The 20,297-nt window shown below is 37.1% G+C and overlaps 1 protein-coding gene across 1 annotated transcript in view; it reads right to left on the bottom strand.

Moving 5' to 3' along the window:
• ATP7A (ATPase copper transporting alpha) overlaps positions 1 to 19,583 on the bottom strand; it is a 77,344-nt gene extending 57,761 nt beyond the window's left edge. The window contains exon 1 of the mRNA XM_082681292.1: positions 19,447 to 19,583. Within this exon, the coding sequence (XP_082537418.1) occupies positions 19,447 to 19,566 (120 nt within the window). The 5' untranslated portion in view covers positions 19,567 to 19,583. The remainder of the gene's footprint in view (positions 1 to 19,446) is intronic.
• Between the last annotated feature and the right edge of the window lie 714 nt (positions 19,584 to 20,297).

Below are 20,297 nucleotides of genomic sequence, written 5' to 3'. Positions count from 1 at the left end.
TATTCCATGCAAATGGAAATCAAAAGAAAGCTGGAGTAGCAATACTCATATCAGATAAAATAGACTTTAAAATAGAGAATGTTACAAGAGACAAGGAAGGACACTACATAATGATCAAGGGATCAATCCAAGAAGAAGATATAACAATTATAAATATATATGTACCCAACATAGGAGCACCTCAATACATAAGGCAACTGCTAACAGCTATAAAAGAGGAAATCAACAGTGACACAATAATAGTGGGGGACTTTAACACCTCACTTACACCAATGGACAGATCATCCAAACAGAAAATTCATAAGGAAACACAAGCTTTAAATGACACAATAGACCAGATAGATTTAACTGATATTTATAGGGCATTACATTCAAAAACAGCAGATTACACTTTCTTCTCAAGTGCACATGGAACATTCTCCAGGATAGATCACATCCTGTGTCACAAATCAAGCCTCAGTAAATTTAAGAAAATTGAAATCATATCAAGCATCTTTTCTCACCCCAACACTATGAGATTAGAAATCAATTACAGGGAAAAAAACACAAACACATGGAGGTTAAACAATACATTACTAAATAACCAAGCGATCACTGAAGAAATCAAAGAGGAAATCAAAAAATACCTAGAGACAAATGACAATGAAAACACGACAAACCAAAACCTATGGGATGCAGCAAAAGCAGTTGTAAGAGGGAAGTTTATAGCTCTACAAGCCTACCTCAAGAAACAAGAAAAATCTCAAATAAACAATCTAACATTATACCTAAAGGAAGTAGAGAAAGAAGAACAAACAAAACCCAAAGTAAGCAGAAGGAAATAAATCATAAAAATCAGAGCAGAAATAAATGAAATAGAAACAAAGAAAACAATAGCAAAGATCAATAAAAGTAAAAGCTGGCTCTTTGAGAAGATAAACAAAATTGATAAACCATTTGCCAAACTCATCAAGAAAAAGAGGGAGAGGACTCAAATCAATAAAATTAGAAATGAAAAAGGAGAAGTTACAACAGACAGTGAAGAAATACAAAGCATCCTAAGAAACTACTACAAGCAACTCTATGCCAATAAAATGGACAACCTGGAAGAAATGGACAAATTCTTAGAAAGGTATAAACTTCCAAGACTGAACCAGGAAGAAAGAGAAAATATGAACAGACCAATCACAAGTAATGAAATTGAAACTGTAAATAAAAATCTCCCCAACAAACAAAAGTCCAGGACCAGATAGCTACACAGGTGAATTCTATCAAACATTTAGAGAAGAGCTAACACCCATCCTTCTCAAACTCTTCCAAAAACTTGCAGAGGAAGGAACACTCATTCTATGAGGCCACCATCACCCTGATACCAAAACCAGACATAGATACTACAGAAAAAGAAAATTACAGTCCAATATCACTGATGAATATAGATGCAAACATCCTCAACAAAATACTAGCAAACAGAATCCAACAACACATTAACAGGATCATACTCCATGATCAAGTGGGATTTATCCCAGGATGCAAGGATTCTTTAATATATGCAAATCAATAAATGTGATACACCATATTAACAAATTGAAGAATAAAAACCATATTAAAAAAAGGAACGAAACAAATAATTCAAATGGAGGTTCTCTAATAGTTCTTATCTTTACTATTCTTTTTGGAAAGAAACACAAAATGTCTTGTGTACCTACAGGAATGGTAAAGCTCTATGTAGGTATACGTGACTAATGTACTGATCAGGCATTTGAAATGTACATAGACAAAACGTGCCCTAGAATTTCATAACAGAGAACAAAGTACTCTTTCTTCCATCTCCTTTCACAACTTATTCCAACACTCCACACTCTACCAATTCAAAAGTTAATATAGGAAACAGGATCAGCTACAGAAAACAAATTTGATATTAAGTTTAAAGTTTTAAAATGTTCAATTAAGACAACTTTGTTGGCAAGAAAAGGTATAAACATGCTGGCAACATTCATAGGGTTTTGCAGCAAATATTTCTATAACCTTCTAAGTCACTACAGTCTAGTATTATTTTTGTTCAAAATAAGAACATCTTTATTGTTCTGCCTGATTTGATTATAAAAACAATGATTGTATTCTTAAAGCTCAGCAACTGTATATAAATTTAACTACTACCGGGACATCTTACCCTGCATCTCTTTTGCTAACAGGTTACAAAGATTTATGAAGTAGTCACACACACACACGCAAACTGGATTGGGAGTCAGAAGGTTTGAGCTCCAGTGTCAATTCGCCAATTAGTCAACCACACTCATTAGTTCTACAGTCTGAAAAATGAAGAAATGTGCCCTATTATCTTCCAGGGTTGTTATAAGGATCATATGAGTAAATAGACAGGAAAGTAGTTCTTTGCAGCAGCAAGTCATATAAAAGTAAACACTGAACAATGAATATTTATCAAGCATTTATTTATTTTTGGCTGCATTGGGTCTTCATTGCTGCGCACGGGCTTCCTCTAGTTGCAGCAAGTGGGGGCTACTCTTTGTTGCGATGAGCGGGCTTCTCACTGTGGTGGCTTCTCTTGTTGCGGAGCACAGGCTCTAGGTGCAAGGGTTTCAGTAGTTGTGGCACACAGGCTCAGTAGTTGTGGCTCGCGGGCTCTAGGGCACAGGCTCAGTAGTTGTGGAGCATGGGCTTAGTTGCTCTGCAGCATGTGGGATCTTCCTGGACCAGGGATCGAACCCGAGTCCCCTGCACTGGCAGGCAGATTCTTAACCACTGCACCACCAGGTAAGTTCCTATCAAGCACTTATTATATGTGCCAGGAACTGAGATTCTCATGATACAAAGCTGATCATGACACAGTCACAGGGAGCAATACTAGAATAGAGGATAGAGAAAACGGACACCCATTCATTCCTAGGAATATGTGTCAAAAAAGGCTTCTTAGAGGAGATAATACCTGAGTGTTAAAGGAAAACCAGAAATCAGCAAGGATACATGAAGCAGAGAATTTATGACAAATGGAAACACAAAAGTAGAGAAAGATGACAGGCTTGCAGAATTAGGCAACTGCTTTATTATGGGGCCTCTTGTATGCCAATAATAGTCTGTAATTTATCCTGTAGGTAATAGAGAGCCATGGAAAAGTTAAGCAGGGGAATGATATACTTATATTTGCATTTAGTGAAGAATCATTTTGGAGTGACGTGAGTGATGGAACTGTGCTGTCCTGGTTGTGGGGGTAGTTAAAAGAATCTATACATGTGTTAAAATTTACCAAACCTAAAAACAAACAAACAAAACTGATAGAACTATATACCAAAAAGAAGTCAATATTTTGGTATAATTTTAAAAACAAAAAAATTAAGAGATTAAAAATTCAGTTCCTCAATTGCATTAGCCACATTTCTAGCGTTCAGTGGCCAATGTAGCTGCCATATGGGACAGAGTAGATACAGAACATTATCATCATTACAGAATATTCCATTGGACAGTACTACTCTATGTACTACTATACTTTTTATGATAAATCGCCAAACTTTTAAAAAAGGGAAGGGGATTTTTTTCCCCTTTATGTTTAAATACATTGTATCTGGTATCTTTTAAACAAGACCTGGTTTTGAGCTTATCCTCCCCTCACAATTTCAATTTACCAACATACGCAATGAGAAAGTTTTTTTTTTAACATCTTTATTGGAGTATAATTGCTTTACATTGTTGTGTTAGTTTCTGCTTTATAACAAAGTGAATCAGCTATACATATACATATATCCCCATATCTCCTCCCTCTTGCGTCTCCATCCCACCCTCCCTACCCCACCCCTCTAGGTGCTCACAAAGCACAGAGCTGATCTCCCTGTGCTATGTGGCTGCTTCCCACTAGCTATGAGAAACTGTTCTTAAAGCTGATTTTTAAAGCAAAAATCACTTTGTCACTACATGGTTTGCTATACTTTCTACTGCTATAGCCCGTCTTCTATTTATAAAAGACATAAAAAAATAAGGAAACTATGTATATAAAATACTACACAAAAAAGTTGTATTATCCTATGTTGTTTTCATGCTGCAAACCAGAAAACACTTCCTTATTTAGTAGCTTCCATTTGTGTGTTTTAAAGCTGGATCGACCACACCTAGCACAAAAATGTTCCCCTTTGGGATAACAGCACTCAACTTTTCCTCTGAATTTTAGATATCAAAGAGATTGTTCAAGCCTAAGGTCTCAAAGGAAACAAAAACAGGCAGCACCTTTGCTTCTTTTAAGAGGAAATTCACATAGTGATTATCACAATACTGTTCTGGATGCCAAATCCTTGGGCAAGAAGCTAAAATAGCATTTATTTATTTAACAAATAGTTACTGAGTACCTATTATGTTCCCAGCACCGTGCTAGCTTGCTAGGGGTCCAACGGTGAGCAAAAGCAGGCACAGACTCCGTAGAGCCAGGAATTGCTGGCAGCAGTCTGTCTGATTCTGGGTCTGTGCCACTCTCCTTTCACATGATCCCCACCAATGTAAACCACTTTCGCCTATTCCCCACAGTGCTCGAAAGTTTCAACAGCTTCTCTTTCTCAGAATCTTTCATTAGGAATCAATGTTGTTGTTCTGTTTTTTTCCCCAGAGAAACTATTTTTCTATTTTATCAATAGTTCCTCTGAAAATAAACATCTAACAGTCTACAAGTTATGAATGTGGCTCCTATGAAGGACTCAAGATGGAGGACTGTTCACTATATTTAGATGAAGGTAGGAGTTGAAGAGAACAAATCAAACGTACTCTGTGGCCTCAATAGCATTAACAGTGGTGTAAAGGGTGCTCATTGTCCATAGGAATTGTAAAGATCCATTATTTTAATGGAGCTCTTTGTCTGCTGAAATGTCTAAACCTTGCAAGTCAAGCACCGTATACTTTATCTGCATGTGTTTTCTGTATACTTTTATAATTACAGATTATAAAAAGTGATCCAATTTCCTATCTGAAGGCTAGGAAACTGAATAAATTGCCCAAGAAACCCAGCAAGAAAACGAAAGAGCTAGGATTCAAACGTAGGTCGATTTAACTCCAAAGTCCATGTTCTCTCCATCTATAAATGGTGAGGCTAGATGATCTTCAATTTCCTTGAAAAACTAAAATTCTATGCCTATGCTTTGAGCAATGTGTGACATAAATAAAAACACCTGAAAAGTATGAAATATTTCTAGTGTGTGAACCAAATTTTAGTTCTATGTTTACTTTCCCCCCACACATTTCATGTCTACTCCCATACCAGTTTAAATAAAAAATAATTTAGAGAATATATTTCTTTGGGTTTTTAGCAGGATTTGACACTTACTACATTCTAACATTTCCCCATTTTCAAAAGCCACTTTGGGAAAGGTCCTTTGCTAAAGTTTCAGCACACTGAAATTCCTTTTTATCCTCCCAGGAATTAATTTATATGTCATCATAAATTCAGATTAGCATGCTACTCAGCCAGTGGGGGTGTCTTCAAAGGGTTTAAAGCCCACTTTCTAACATTTTCATAACAACTCAACATAGAGTGATTCAGAGGTTTTTGAGAGCTTGAAAGGATTCTGTCATTTTTCAGACTAAAGTCAGAAAAGTAAAATGATTTACAATAATCTTGACTTTCTAATATGTTTGATTCTCCTCCCAGAATTTTGACAACTAAAAACTATATAAAATACATAATAGGAATCTTATTTATATTACATATGTCTGAATACAAATTCTATTATTGTTTGTTGAAAAAATAATGTATATATATTAACACTCTACTTTGATGCTTCAATATAGCATACTGAAAATTAAAGTAAGATAAGAGTAAGCCATCAAGTTATATTAATATTTACCCTATTTGACCAACCTAAATAAAGGTTACCACTTAAAATTATTAAATCAATGTATGAACTAGCAAAAGACAATTTCTTAAGAGACTAAGAAAATAGCCCAAAACCAATCTAAAAATTTAAAAGCCAAATGCTTGAAAATGAAAAAGATGTGGAGATTTTGTTAGTTTAAGTTGTAGCATTGTTTTTCTGTAAACTGAGTGCTTTGTCAGAATTTTCATTGCTAATATAATTTTATTTTGCTTCAAAAATTATACAACTGGGACTTCCCCAGTGGTCCAGTGGGTAAGACTCCTCGCTCCCAATGCAGGGGGTCCAGGCTCGATCCCTGGTCAGGGAACTAGATCCCGCATGCATGCCGCAACTAAAAATCCCGCGTGCTGCAACTAAGACCTGGCGCAGCCAAAATAAATAAATAAATATGTTAATTTTTTAAAAAATTATACAACCAATGCATGATTATTCATTATAACAATTTAAATACAAAGAAAGGAAATAGTGAAAGTCCCTCTTTACATCATTCCTCCACTGCTAGTTTCTACCTTGGATTTGACATTTCTTTGATCCTTGGGATAAAGTTCAACTAAATCAGAAACATAAGCCTCTTTGAATAACTGTCTGCATCTTCATGGATGGACAAGTATTACCTAAGAATTTATATAAGGCAAAATGCCTATATTACTCTAACATGGTGTTTGAAAAAAGAAATGTTCAGTGTACCATCATCATTTGCCATAGCAAAAGTTAGGGGGAGAAAGTTCCAAATAGAAACAAAAAGATTGATTTCTATATGCTGATAGGGAACAGTATCTAAGATGTATTTGCTAAGTGAAAAAAGCAAAGTATAGAACAGTGTGTATATAGTATGCTTCCATTTATATAAAAAGGGGATACACACATACACAAACACACACACATATATACAGTTGACCCTTAAACAACAAGCAATTGGGGGAATTAAGGGCGCCCCACCCCTGAGGCTATTGAAAATCCGTGTATAACTTTACAGTTGGCCCTCTGTATCCTCAGTTCCACACCCTCGGATTCAACCAACCATCGATCATGTAGTACCAGTTCATATTTTTTGAAAAATATCCATGTATAAGTGGACCTGTGCAGTTCAAACCCGTGTTGTTCAAGGGTCAACTGTATAAACACACACATATAGATATATACATGTAAATCATTTTATATTCAGAGTCTATTTCTGGAAGAATCTATACATACTAAACTGATAACTGGTTTCTTTTGGGAAGGGGATTTTACTCTGGACATGTGTTATTTTTCCAATAATTTTTTTTAAAGTTACTTTTAAGGGGTTTTTTGGCAATGTTGTGCAGCTTGTGGGATCTTAGTTCCCTGACCAGGGATTGAACCCTGGCCCTCTGCAGTGAAAGTGCCAAGTCCTAACCACTGGACCACCAGGGAATTCCCTAGGTGGTCATTTTTTTAAAGGATAGTCTGTATTAGGAAAATGGACTGCAGCCTTTAACTGAGTAAAGGGAAAAAGCACTCAAAATGCAGTTAAATTTCAAGGACAAAGTAATTTATTAATAAGGCATTAACCTTTAGAGCCATTCAGTACTTATATCTAATTAAATTTATTTTACATTACCACTTTCAAAAGGCCAGACAATCCCAGAGAAAGACCTTCACATTATCTGCCCATTTTATTTTTCCCCTGAACAGACCACTGGGGTGATTAAATAAACCTTCAGGTTAATCCCTTTAAAGTCTACAGTCTTGACACTGGCAGAACAAGAGTATTACACTCATTTATAAACTTCACAATTTAAGACACAATTCCCAAAATGTATTTAAACGCTGAAACTGCAAAGACATATAATCATATTCATTCTACTTTTCCAAAATTAGAGACTTCTTGACTATTCAGTTTCCTTGAATTCTGTTAAAGCTCTAATCTGTTCCGCTGTAACATTTTTTAAATAAAGCAACCCCACTCAATTTAACATCACAATTACATTACTTCATATCAGAGTTTTATTCCAAACACTACAAGAGCTCCTTGACTTAGTCGAAACAATGTCCTATTCAAATCTGGTTTCTAAACTGACTGCACATTGGTCTTAATTATAATCTCACAAACTATGATCCAGAAATTTCAAACCTTAACAGTCCTTGAAAAGTGATCAATATTTATATATTAACATGTTAGGCTGCATTATGACTATAAATTATGTTTGGACAAGGACAATTTTCTTTCTTTTTTTTTTCTTTTTGGCCACGCTTCAGGGCATGAGGGATCCTAGTTCCCTGACCAGGGATTGAACCTGTGGCCCCCTGCAGTGGAAGCACAGATTCCTAACCACTGGACTGCCAGGGAAGTCCCAAGGACAATTTTCTATATGGTGCCTAGAAAGAGGTGAATCCACCTTTTGTGGACTTAATTAAAGGACTGTGGTCAAAATGTTTTACCTTTGCAAAAACAGATAACCATGTGAACACACTGCTAAGACTCTTTCCAGGGTCTCAGAACTGGTCAATGCCAGTGAGGGGCTCTGAAACCTAAACTTCATTAACATCACCATAAATCTGTCTCTGGGCCTAGAAGACAACACTCAGTAAAATACTTTTTAAAGGAATGAGAAAAGAGAAAAGATCACTAGTATACTCTATATCATGTGGGCTTTTGACTAAAGAAGGAGAGGCAGAGCTGGAAAAGGCAGAAAAAGTGTGTTTCCTTTCATTTTCAGCAAACAAATTATGACTGTGCCCTGGAAAGTATAGCCTTAAGTATCTGTCACTGCGATCCATATAAATCACTGTTGATAACACAAAGTGCTTTCATATTATATTTCTGCTACTCTTCCTTTACAACTTAATCCAATTTAATTGCATTTTTCTGACCTTAAATAGGTCATATTAAGCAGTGGTGAATTCTGGGAAGATGCGGTAAACATAGAAGCCTTACATATGAGTGGGGTGCAACAGTCTTTGGGGAAAATTTATACAGGAATGTACTTGCAAATGTCAAAACAGAATCTAGTCCTTTAGTTATACATAGATATGCTGGCAAAAAATTAATAATCAAAAATAGTTTGTCAGAGAGTTGGGGGTTTTGGAAAACGCATTAGTTGTCAGTAGACAATAAGAACCTAAATCACTTGGAGAAACTTTGTGAACTAGTTTCTGGATGGTTAAAACAGCTTTACTTCAATCAGCACAGACACTTAATTAGTAAGATTTAGCTTCTATTCTGGCCTTCAGCACCAGCCATGTTAGATCAAGCGGAGGAAGTTTAATTGGTTTCATTTGAGGATAAATCAAGTAGAAGTGCCATATTTATTATTCACTGAAATTAAATTATTCATTTTTAAAGTTTGGGACTGCAGGTTGCAGAACTACTTTGCCATCCTCTTTTCTAATTAGCAAATTGAAAAAACATCCATTTGATTTTCAGACAGTTACAATTAGTGAAAAAAATTACAAAATGTTTTTATAAATGTATTTTAAATATAAACACATTTGAGAAAACCTGCAGTATAGTTAATAAAAGTTACCTGTCATCTCTCAGCTTTTCCAACTTGGCTCTCTCCCCAAAGCAAATTAAAGGCAGGAGCATCCTTGGGGGGAGGAGGGGAGGAGGCAATGAGGAAGCCTCTGAAGTGTAGTTATGCCAAGGTAGATGGTGAATACAAAGGAAAATCCTACTTTTGGAGAACGTGAAAGGGAAAAATTCATATCCAATTATTCACATGGATGCCTACAGGACAGAAAACTTAGCAGAAGGCATATTACACTGTGTAAAGAAAGCTTTCCCTGCCACAACCATCAACCTAGTCTTAACTGACCAGAGTGTGTAGTTTAGTAAGCAAATGAGAAACACTGCTTTCCTCCCTCCCATACATGTAAAATGGATACAAAGTTTACTTTGTGCTCTCTGGCCAAGATGAATATGAAACTCAGACATGCAAAAAATCAAGAGTTTCAGATATAGAAAAGAATTGCCCACATATTGGCACCACACGTCACATGTGGTAAGAATCACTATGCGCCAATTAGCCAACGTTTTGTAATAAAAACAAGACAAACTGAAGCCAATCTGCTCAAGATCTCATGAGACGTCTGAATCACAGACGAGAATACCATAAGGAGGGGACTTCCCTGGGGGTCCAGTGGTTAAGACTCCACCCTTCCAAGGCAGGGGGCACGGGTTCGATCCCTGGTCGGGGAACTAAGATCCCACATGCCGTGCGGCACAGCCAAAAAAATTAAAAAAGAATACTGTAAGGACAAGAAAGCATGAATCCTGTACTTCACAGAAAAGCTAAAACCCATTTTGAAATCTCTGAAGAATAAACAGGTAAAAGATTAATGTTTAGATTAAGATTAAAAGACAGATCAAAAGTATTTGATCTGGAGATACACAAAATATTCTGCTTCCATGAAATTAAGCCGTATGAGCTGTTTGTAAATTCTGGAAATTAATCCCTTGTCGGTCACATCATTTACAAATATTTTCTCCCATTCTGTGGGCTGTCTTTTTGTTTTGTTTATGGTTTCCTTTGCTGTGAAAAAGCTTTTGAGTTTAATTAGGTCCCATTTGTTTATTTCTGTTTTTATTTCCATTACTCTTGGAGAGCGATCAAAAAAGATATTGCTGTTATTTATGTCAGAGAGGGTTTGGCCTATGTTTTCCTCTAAGAGTTTTATAGTGTCTGGTCTCATATTTAGGTCTATATCCATCTTGAGTTTATTTTTGTGCATGGTGTTAAAGAATGCTCTAATTTCTTTTTTTTACATGTAGCTGTCCAGTTTTGCCAGCACCATTTATTGAAGAGACTGTCTTTCCTCCATTGTATGGTCTTGCCTCCTTTGTCATAGATTAATTGACCATAAGTGTGTGGGTTTATTTCTGGGCTTTCTACCCTGTTCCTTTGATCTATATTTCTATTTTTGTGCCAGTACCATGTTGTTTTGATGACTGTGGCCTTGTAGTATAGTCTGAAGGCAGGGAGCCTGATTCCTCTGGCTCCGTTTTTCTTTCTCAAGATTGCTTTGGCTATTTGGGGCCTTTTGTGTCTCCATACAAATTTTAAGATTTTTTGTTCTAGTTCTGTGAAAAATGCCATTGGTAATTTGATAGGGATTTCAATGAATCTGTAGATTGCTCTGGACAGTATAGTCATTTTGACAATATTGATTCTTCCAATCCAAGAACATGATATATCTTTCCATCTGTTTGTGTTATCTTCAATTTCTTTCATCAGTGTCTTGTAGTTTTAAGAGTACAGGTCTTTTGTCTCCTTAGGTAGGTTTATTCCTAGGTATTTTATTCTCTTTGATGAGATGGCAAATGGGATTGTTTCTTGAATTTCTCTTTCGGATCTTTCATTGTTAGTGTACAGAAATGCAATCCAATCAAAAAATGGGCAGAAGACCTAAACAGACATCTCTCCAAAGATGACATACAAGATGGCCAAGAGGCACATGAAAAGATATTCAATATCACTAATTATTAGAGAAATGCAAATCAAAACTACAATGAAATACCACCTTACACCAGTCAGAATGGCTATCATCAAAAAATCCACAAACAGTAAATGCTGGAGAGGGTGTGAAGAGAAGGGAACCCTCCTACACTGTTGGTGGGAATGTAAATTGGTACAGCCACTATGGAGAACAGTATGGAGGTTCTTTAAAAAAACTAAAAATAGAGCTACCATATGATCCAGCAATCCCACTCCTGGGCATATATCTGGAGAAAAACATGGTCTGAAAGGATACATGCTCCCCAATGTTCATTGCAGCACTGTTTACAATGGACAAGACATGGAAGCAACCTAAACGTCCATTGACAGAGGAATGGAAAAAGAAGATATGGTACATATATACAATGGAATATTACTCAGCTATTAAAAAGAATGAAATAGTGCCATTTGCAGCAACATGGATGGACCTAGAGATTGTCATACTGAGTAAAGTAAGTCAGACAGAGAAAGAGAAACATTGCATAGTATCACTTGTCTGTGGATTCTAAAAATGAATGATAAAAATGAACTTATTGACAAAACAGAAACAGACTTACAGACTGAGAGAATGGAACTTATGGTTACCGGGGGTAAGGGTGGGGGGGATGAATAGTTAGGGAGTTTGGGACTGACATGTACACACTGCTATATTTTAAATGGATAACCCACAAGGACCTACTGTATAGCCCAGGGAACTCTGCTTAATATTATGTAACAACCTAAAGAATTTGAAAAAGAATAGATACATGTATATGTATAACTGAATCACTTTGCTATACACCTGAAACTAACACAACATTGTTAATCAACTATACTCCAATATAAAATAAAAAGTAAAAAAAAATTCTGTTTCAAATTTAATGATTCATGCACTTAAAATATATAATGAGCTTCTGATTATTAGAAAGAATCCATCAGATTCCTAATTTTAAATCCTGCACTAAATCTGATGTCCAGTTAGACAAAGCTCCCTTTAGAATATTAACATCTACTCTGGGCAGTGTGTCTAAAATTTATCTTTTACATGTGGATATGAACTAGTCAAAAGAAAAGCATTTTAGGACTGATGCAAGCTGATCAAATTCCAAAGTTGCATTAACTTTCCATCATCACTATAATGAATATTGTATAAAAGCAAAATTATAGAAAACTTCTGGTAAATATTATAGAACCACTGCCAATACAAAGTTGTTTTAATGATGCTGAAAACTTAAATATATTAAAATAATAAGTACATTATACAAATGAAGACACAAGCCAGTTAAAATTACACATTAACTCATTAAGCCCTGGCAGTGAAAATAAACATGCTGAAGAGTCAGCAATTCACAGTAAAATATTTAAGAAAAACCATTCATATATTACCATCATTATAGTAGAAATCCCCAATCTTTTGGCAAGGAGATATTGTTAATTTCTTTGGGCCCTTAGATACAAGTTGTGGAGAAATAGGAGAGAACAGGTGGGGAACCAAACTGAATGAAGCATGGGAAAGAGTGCTGTGCTCCAAACAGTGCTGAGAATCCTGAAGAGTGACAAGGAAAACGGTGGGCAGGGGGCAGCAAAAAGGCTTGGAAACGGCATGGAGATATACTAGGAAATTCCAATTCACTAGTCAAAAAGTACAACAGGTAGGAAGGTCCAGATCAACTCTTAAAAGCATCAGCAAAATACATTATCAAATTCAAATGATGAGAATGTCATGAAAATAAGTAGCAAGGATATCATGAAAATAAGTAGCAAGGGTGACAGGTACAGGGAGGTTCCTTGTACTAGGTCTTCACTTCTGTGTATGTTTGAAATTTTTCATTAAAAGTATTCTTTGACCAAGTGGGGCTTATCCTGGGAATGCATGGCTAGTATAACATTTGAAAATCAATCAGTGTAATTCACCATATTAACAGCCTTAAAGAAGAAAAATAATATGATCATATCGAGATGCAGAAAAAGCACTTGAAAAAATGCAACATCTATTCGTGATTACAAATAAAAGCTCTCAGAAAACCAGGAAGAGAAAGGAATTTCCTTAACCTGATACAGGGCATCTACAAAAACCCTCTACTAACACAATACTTAATGGTGAAGGACTGAATGTTTTCCCCCTACGACCAGTAACAAGACGTAGATGTTCACTGTTACCACTCCTATTCCAAATTGTAATGGAGGTTCTAGACAGAAAAGAAATAAGACATACAGACTAGAAAGGAAGAAATAAAACTATTTTTATGCCCTGATGACATAACTGCTTATGTAGAAAATCCCAAAGAATCTACAAAAAGAGCTAATAGAGCTAATGTCAGTTTAGCAAAGTTCAGGATACAAAGTCAACATACAAAAACCAACTGCATTTCTGTATGTTTGTAATGAACAACTGAAATTTAAATTAAAAAAAAAAGTACCGGGTCTTCCCTGGTGGCGCAGTGGTTGAGAGTCCGCCTGCTGATGCAGGGAACACGGGTTCGTGCCCCGGTCCGGGAAGATCCCACATGCCGCGGAGCGGCTAGGCCCGTTAGCCATGGCCGCTGAGCCTGCGCGTCTGGAGCCTGTGCTCCGCAATGGGAGAGGCCACAACGGTGAGAGGCCCGCGTACCGCAAAAAAAAAAAAAAAAAAAAAAGTACCATTTAAACATCATCTAAAAACAGAAAATACTTGAATATAAGCCTAACAAAATATATGCAGAATCTGAAGACTGAAAATTATAGATCCCTGATAAAAGAAATCAAGAAATACCTAAATAGAGAGATGTAGCATGTGCACAGGGTTGAATACGCAATATTAAGATGTTAATTCTATCCAAATGGATCTACAGAATCAACACAATCGCAATCAAAATCCCAGCAAATATTTTTGTAGAAACCTATATAATGATTCTAAAATGTATATGTAAACGGAAAGAAAATAGAACAGCCAAAACAATTTTGAAAAAGAACAAAGTTGAGAAATTACACTACCTGATTTTAAGATTTATCATAGGCTGCTCTCACCTTTTGAGACAGACCGCATTCTGTCTGTGGAATGTGTATCTCTCTAAGTAAATCCACTTCTTACCTATCACTTTATCTCTCACTGAAATCTTTCTGTGACAAGACGTAAAGAACCTGAGCTTCATTAAGTCCTGAGACCAGGAACTAAGGCCTCCACCCAGGTGGAAGATGCTAACTTCAGGCTGAATACGAGATTCCTGGAGCACCATCCTGTTACTTCACCACCCACCAATCAGAAGAAAGTCACACACCCTGCAGCCCTCACCCCAAATTTTTCCTATTAAAAACTTCCCCCTGAAAACCATTAGGGACTTAAGGAGGTTTTTCAATCATGAGCCACCCATTCTCCTTGCTTGGCCCTGCAATAAATCTTTCTCTGCTCCAAAAAAAAGAAAAGATTTATTATAAAGCTACAATAATCAAGACTCTGTGGTATTTATTGGCCAAAGGACAGACATACAGATCAATGGAATAGGACAGAGCATACAAAAATATACCCATAAATATATGGTAAATTGATTTTCAACAAAGGTGCAAAGGCAATTCAATGGAGAAAGAATAAACTTTTCAACAAATAGAGCTGCCTGGAAAACTGGACATCCATATTAAAAAAAATTAACCTCAACCCATACCTCATAATGTATTCACATTAATTCAAAATGGATAATAGATCTAAATGCAAAACCTAAAATGAAAGAACTTTTAGAAGACATAGGAGAAAAATCTTTGTGATCCTGGGTGAGGCCAAGATTTCTTAGCTATGACACCAAAAGCATGCTCCATAAAGGAAAAAAAGTAGGTAAAGTGGAATTCATCAAAAGTAAAAACTGCTGCTCTGGGAAAGATACTTTTTTTTTTTTTTTGAGGTACGTGGGCCTCTCACCGTTGTGGCATCTCCCGTTGGAGAGCACAGGCTCGGAACGTGCAGGCTCAGCGGCCATGGCTCACGGGCCCAGCCGCTCCGCGGCATGTGGGCTCCTCCCGGACCAGGGCACGAACCCGTGTCCCCTGCATCGGCACGTGGACTCTCAACCACTGTGCCACCAGGGAAGCCCTGGGAAAGATACTTTTAAGAGATTAAAAAGACAAGCCACAGACTGGAAAAATTATTTGCAAAACACATACCTAAAAGAAGACAATTCAGAACACATAGAAAACAATCAAAATTGAATAATAAGAAAACGAAACACCCAGCTAAAAATTTCACAAAAGGTTTGACAGACACTTTACCAAAAAGGGTATACAAATGCCTAATGAACACATGAAAAGATGCTCAATATCATTAGCTATTAAGGGAATGCGAATTAGTGAGATACCACTACATACTCACTAGAATGTCTATAACTAAAAAGACTGTTAATACAAAGTGTTGGAGAGAATGTGAGAAAAGTGGAATCCTCAAACATTGCTGGTGGGAAGATAAAATAGTACAGCCACTGTGGTAAATCAATTGTCAGTGTCTCAAAAAGTTAAACATACACTTATCATATGATGGAACAAATCAAATCCTAGGAATTTGCCCAAGAGATATTAAAACTTATGTCCACACAAAGACTTGGATGTGAACATTCAGAGCACTGCTTTTCATAATCACAAAAGAAAGTATAAACAATCCAATGTCTCTCAAAAGGTGAATGGGTAAACAAACTTTGGTACATCCACACAATGGAATACTCCTCAGCAATGAAAAGGAAAGAACCAGTGATACATGCAAGAACATGGACAAATCTCAAATGCATGATGCTAAGTGAAAGAAGCCAGACTCAAAAGGCTATATAACATATGATTCCATTTACATGGCAGTTTTTAAAAAGCAAAACTTACAGGAACAAAAAGTAAAAGTAAAGGGGAAGGATGATTTCAAAGAAGGGTTACCAGATTTAGCAAATAAAAATACAGGACAGACCCAGTTAAATTTAAATTTCAGATAAATGATAAATAATCTTCAGTGTAAGTATAGCTCATGCAATATAATGGTTCTTAAACTGTGGTCCCAGGACCAGCACCTTTAGAGTTACCTGGGTACTTATTAGGCATGCAAATTCTCAGGCCCCATTCAGATCTACTAAAACAGAAACTCTGGGCATGGAACCAGCAATTTATGTTTTACAAGCCCTCCAGGTGATTCTCATGGTATGGTTTGAGAACCACTGTTCACTATACCTCTAACTGGCAAAAAAAAGAACCATAAGAAGCTAATATGAAGAGAAAGGGGCACATGAGCCTGTTTGATATATCAATTCACCATCATCAAATATTAACTGAACAGACAAAGGGTGTACAGTAGGTTCTCTGAGAAGGGACTACAGAAGTGATCCTCAACTGAGGGCAATTTCACCCCTAGGAGACACTGGCAATGTCTGGAGACATTTTTGGTTGTCACAAGTGGGAGGAGAGGCTACTGGCATCTGGTGGGTAGAGGCCAGGGATGCTGCTAAACATCATAGAAAGCACAGAACAGCCCCCCCAAAACAAAGAATTATCCAGCCCAAAATGTCAATAGTGCTGAGGCTGAGAAAGCTGGACTTAATCAAAACATACTTTTTTAACCCCAAAGGCTTTAAAATCAAAGACATTTTTACGAACACGGAAATAAAAAGATTAAAAAGGTAGTGACAAATAAAATATAATTCAAGGTGTCTCATACTAAAAATACTAGAACTATTCTGAGGAGAATTTATAGAGACTAGTGATACAGAGCTAAAACAGCAATTTGGTGGTAGGAGGCACCTTTATGATGAAAATACCAGGTTCCTTTATTTTTAGAAGTTATGTGAAAGAATAAATTGGAGATCACAAGTTTGAGAACCATATACAAATTAAACTGCATCTGTAGACACTGTATGACCACGAAACATACTGGCCCAGGAATCATGGAACTTGAGTTCTAGTTTTGTTTGGTATTAGGTAGCTGTGTAACTTAGCACAGGTCACTTCCTTATCTGGGCTTCAATCTGTTGATCTGTAAAATGAGGGGGCTAGACGACTTAAGTCATATCTAAGACCCCTTGCAGCTTTAACATACTATGTCTATGTCAAAAAAATGAGCACAGGACACATTCAAATACATTTTTTACAGGATATGAGGGGGCACAGTATCATTTTGTTCCCTTTGGGGTAGTTTTGTGTTGACTTTAGTACTTTTGGCTTTTGTGTTTAGAAGGCGCTAAACAAAGTTTAGGTTTTCTTATTTATTTATAACAATTGTATTAACAATTCATGTTCATTGCAGAAAAATTAGAATATACAAATAAACCACTCTTTTCCACTAAGTAGGATTCTGAGATGAATTATAGCAGGAATGTGTTAAGATAGTCTAACAAAAGTCAATTTCATTTTTGCAATTAAAAACTGAAGTGAACTCAAATCCCTACCACCTTTCTCAGTCCTGGGCTCTGCCCAGGGAGGCTTCTACACAGTCTTTTTTGGCAGTTTGTCTCTGGGAAATGGAGAGGCTCCCTTTCCCCCTGCTTTGCCCCAGGATAGCCAGCAGGATCTCCCTGATCTCCTGTTGTCCTCCCTCCCCAACAGAGAGTTTCTATCCTCTTTGATAAAAGCTCAGAGTTTTTATGGATCAGGAGAAAATGCAGGCCCTGAGAAACCTATCCCTGCAGAAAGGTTCCCTTGGGCCATGCTTTGGGTTTTCTGGCTCTTTATATTTTTATTTTACTCTCCATTTTTCTGCCCTCCCCCTGCCCTAAGTCTAAGCTCAGCAAAGACGGAGTGCTCAGGGCAGCTCCTAGGCCTGGACAGCTCTCAGGGAGGAATTAGATAAATGTTCAGCATGCCCGTGCCTAGCCCATCTAGTTTCATTCTTTAGTTACCCAGGCCATTAGCTTCGGGTTATCCCCTCTTATATTTGCAAACCCAATGCTTGGAGCAGCAGCATAGGGCTCTAACAGGTGATACCCCTCTCTTTCATTTCAGAATTTGCCAACTTAGGGGCCTGGCTCTGGAAGGCAGTTTTCTTAAAGGGGACTGCATCCTGGGTGACCCAAAGTCTCCAGACCTAGAGGGACAACTGTGCCCTCCCTTCTCTCCTTCATGTTCTCTGGCTGGATTGATTCAGCTGTAGAAACCATTTGGTCTGTTGCACTCCAACATACCACTAGGTTCCTTCCAGAGTCACTGTGTCACATTAGCTTCCTTTTGGAGGGAGGGTGATGTGGTTGAATACTCAGAGAGCAGAGGCAGTGGGTGCACGTCTTTAGTTCCCCATCTTCCAGTTTCACCTACGGCCTTCCCCTTGCCCTAAACCTGAGCGCACCATGCCAGGCCTCACTCATACAGGATGGTGTCAGCTCACTCCTCAGCAGTAATCTAGGGTGTGTGGGAAGCTTAGGGCTCTGGGGAAGAACAGAATCGAAGAGGGGAGTGATGTGGGTGGAGGCACCAGTTTTATATCACACCCCCTTTGTAAGCCGGTGAGCTGGGCTTCAGTTTTCCCCAGACCATACACACTTTTAATTTATTTGCGAGAAACTAATTGTATTTTCACTGCAGTATCTTGTTATTTTTTATTTGTGATTTAAGAAATGTGAAGAGAAAATACACAGACACATAATGGTTAACAGTGTTTCTTTCATTCCTTGTTCTAGAGCTAACCACTCTAAAACTGTTTGGTAATGTCACTTAATGTAATTAATTGTAACGTATTCTTTTAAATAAAATGATTTATTGATTAAATAACATTGAAGTGAAAATGTTTAGAAAATTAGTTACACTTTGTATGCATGCTCTTAGAGAAGACTACATTATTACTAAACATAGTAACTGTCATGCTATAAAAGAGAAAGAAACCTCACAATCCTTTCTCTGAGAACATATATTTTAGATCAACATGAGATTAAGAGTAATAAAAATTATATCAGCATCTATATACTTATAAAATATATATTGATAAATATACAAACATTAACATCCAGATTCCATCTTCAGATGTTTTTAAATTTTAAAAATGTATTATTTCTTATTTTTTAACAAAAAAATAAGTTAATGGGCTGAAGAAAACTTATTCAGCTTCAAGGTTAAAAGTGTGATAGTCTTTATGTCGTACGTGTCAGTGTGTCTGCATCTGTCTCAGTGTTAGAAGTAATTTCCCAGAAGAATTCCAGTCAACAGCATTTGACTTCACTGATTTCCAAGGAGTAACTTACTTTAATGTGATGTACACCGTTCAGTTTTCCAATGCGCTGTTCAATGGTCCAAACACAGGAACTACATGTCATCCCCTCAACAGAGATGGTGACAGAATTCACACTCATACTTGGATCCATTTTGATTTCTTCTTTATATTCCTATTAGAAACAATGAACTTGTTAATTTCAGCCATGGAAATAATCCTTCCTCTGACATGCACTCCAATGTTCACTGCAGTGCTGTTTACAATAGCCAAGACATGGAAACAACTTAAATGTCCATCAACAGAGGAATGGATAAAGAAGATGTAGTACATATATACAATGGAATACTACTCAGCCATAAAAAAGAATGAAATAATGCCATTTGCAGCAACATGGATAGACCTAGAGACTATCATACTAAGTGAAGTCAAACAGAGAAAGATAAATATCACATGATATTGCTTATATGTGGAATCTAAAAAAAATGATACAAATGAACTTATTTACAAAACAGAAATAGACTCACAGACTTAGAGAACGAACTTATGGTTACCAGGAGGGAAGGGCAGGGGGGGATAGATTGGAAGTTTGGGGCTGACATGTACATAATACTATATTTAAAATAGATAAACTGGTCTTCCCTGGTGACGCAGTGGTTGAGAGTCCACCTGCCGATGCAAGGGACACGGGTTTGTGCCCTGGTCTGGGAAGATCCCACATGCCGCGGAGCGGCTAGGCCCGTGAGCCATGGCCACTGAGCCTGCGCGTCTGGGGCCTGTGCTCCGCAACGGGAGAGGCCACAACAGTGAGAGGCCTGCATACCGCAAAAAAAAAAAAAAAAAAAAGATAACCAAGAAGTACCTACTGTATAGCACAGGGAACTC

Source organism: Grampus griseus (assembly GCF_964374135.1).
Source record: "Grampus griseus genome assembly, chromosome: X".
NCBI lineage: Eukaryota > Metazoa > Chordata > Mammalia > Artiodactyla > Delphinidae > Grampus > Grampus griseus.
Note: the sequence above shows the minus strand (reverse complement) of the source record. Positions and strands in the feature narration are given on the sequence as shown.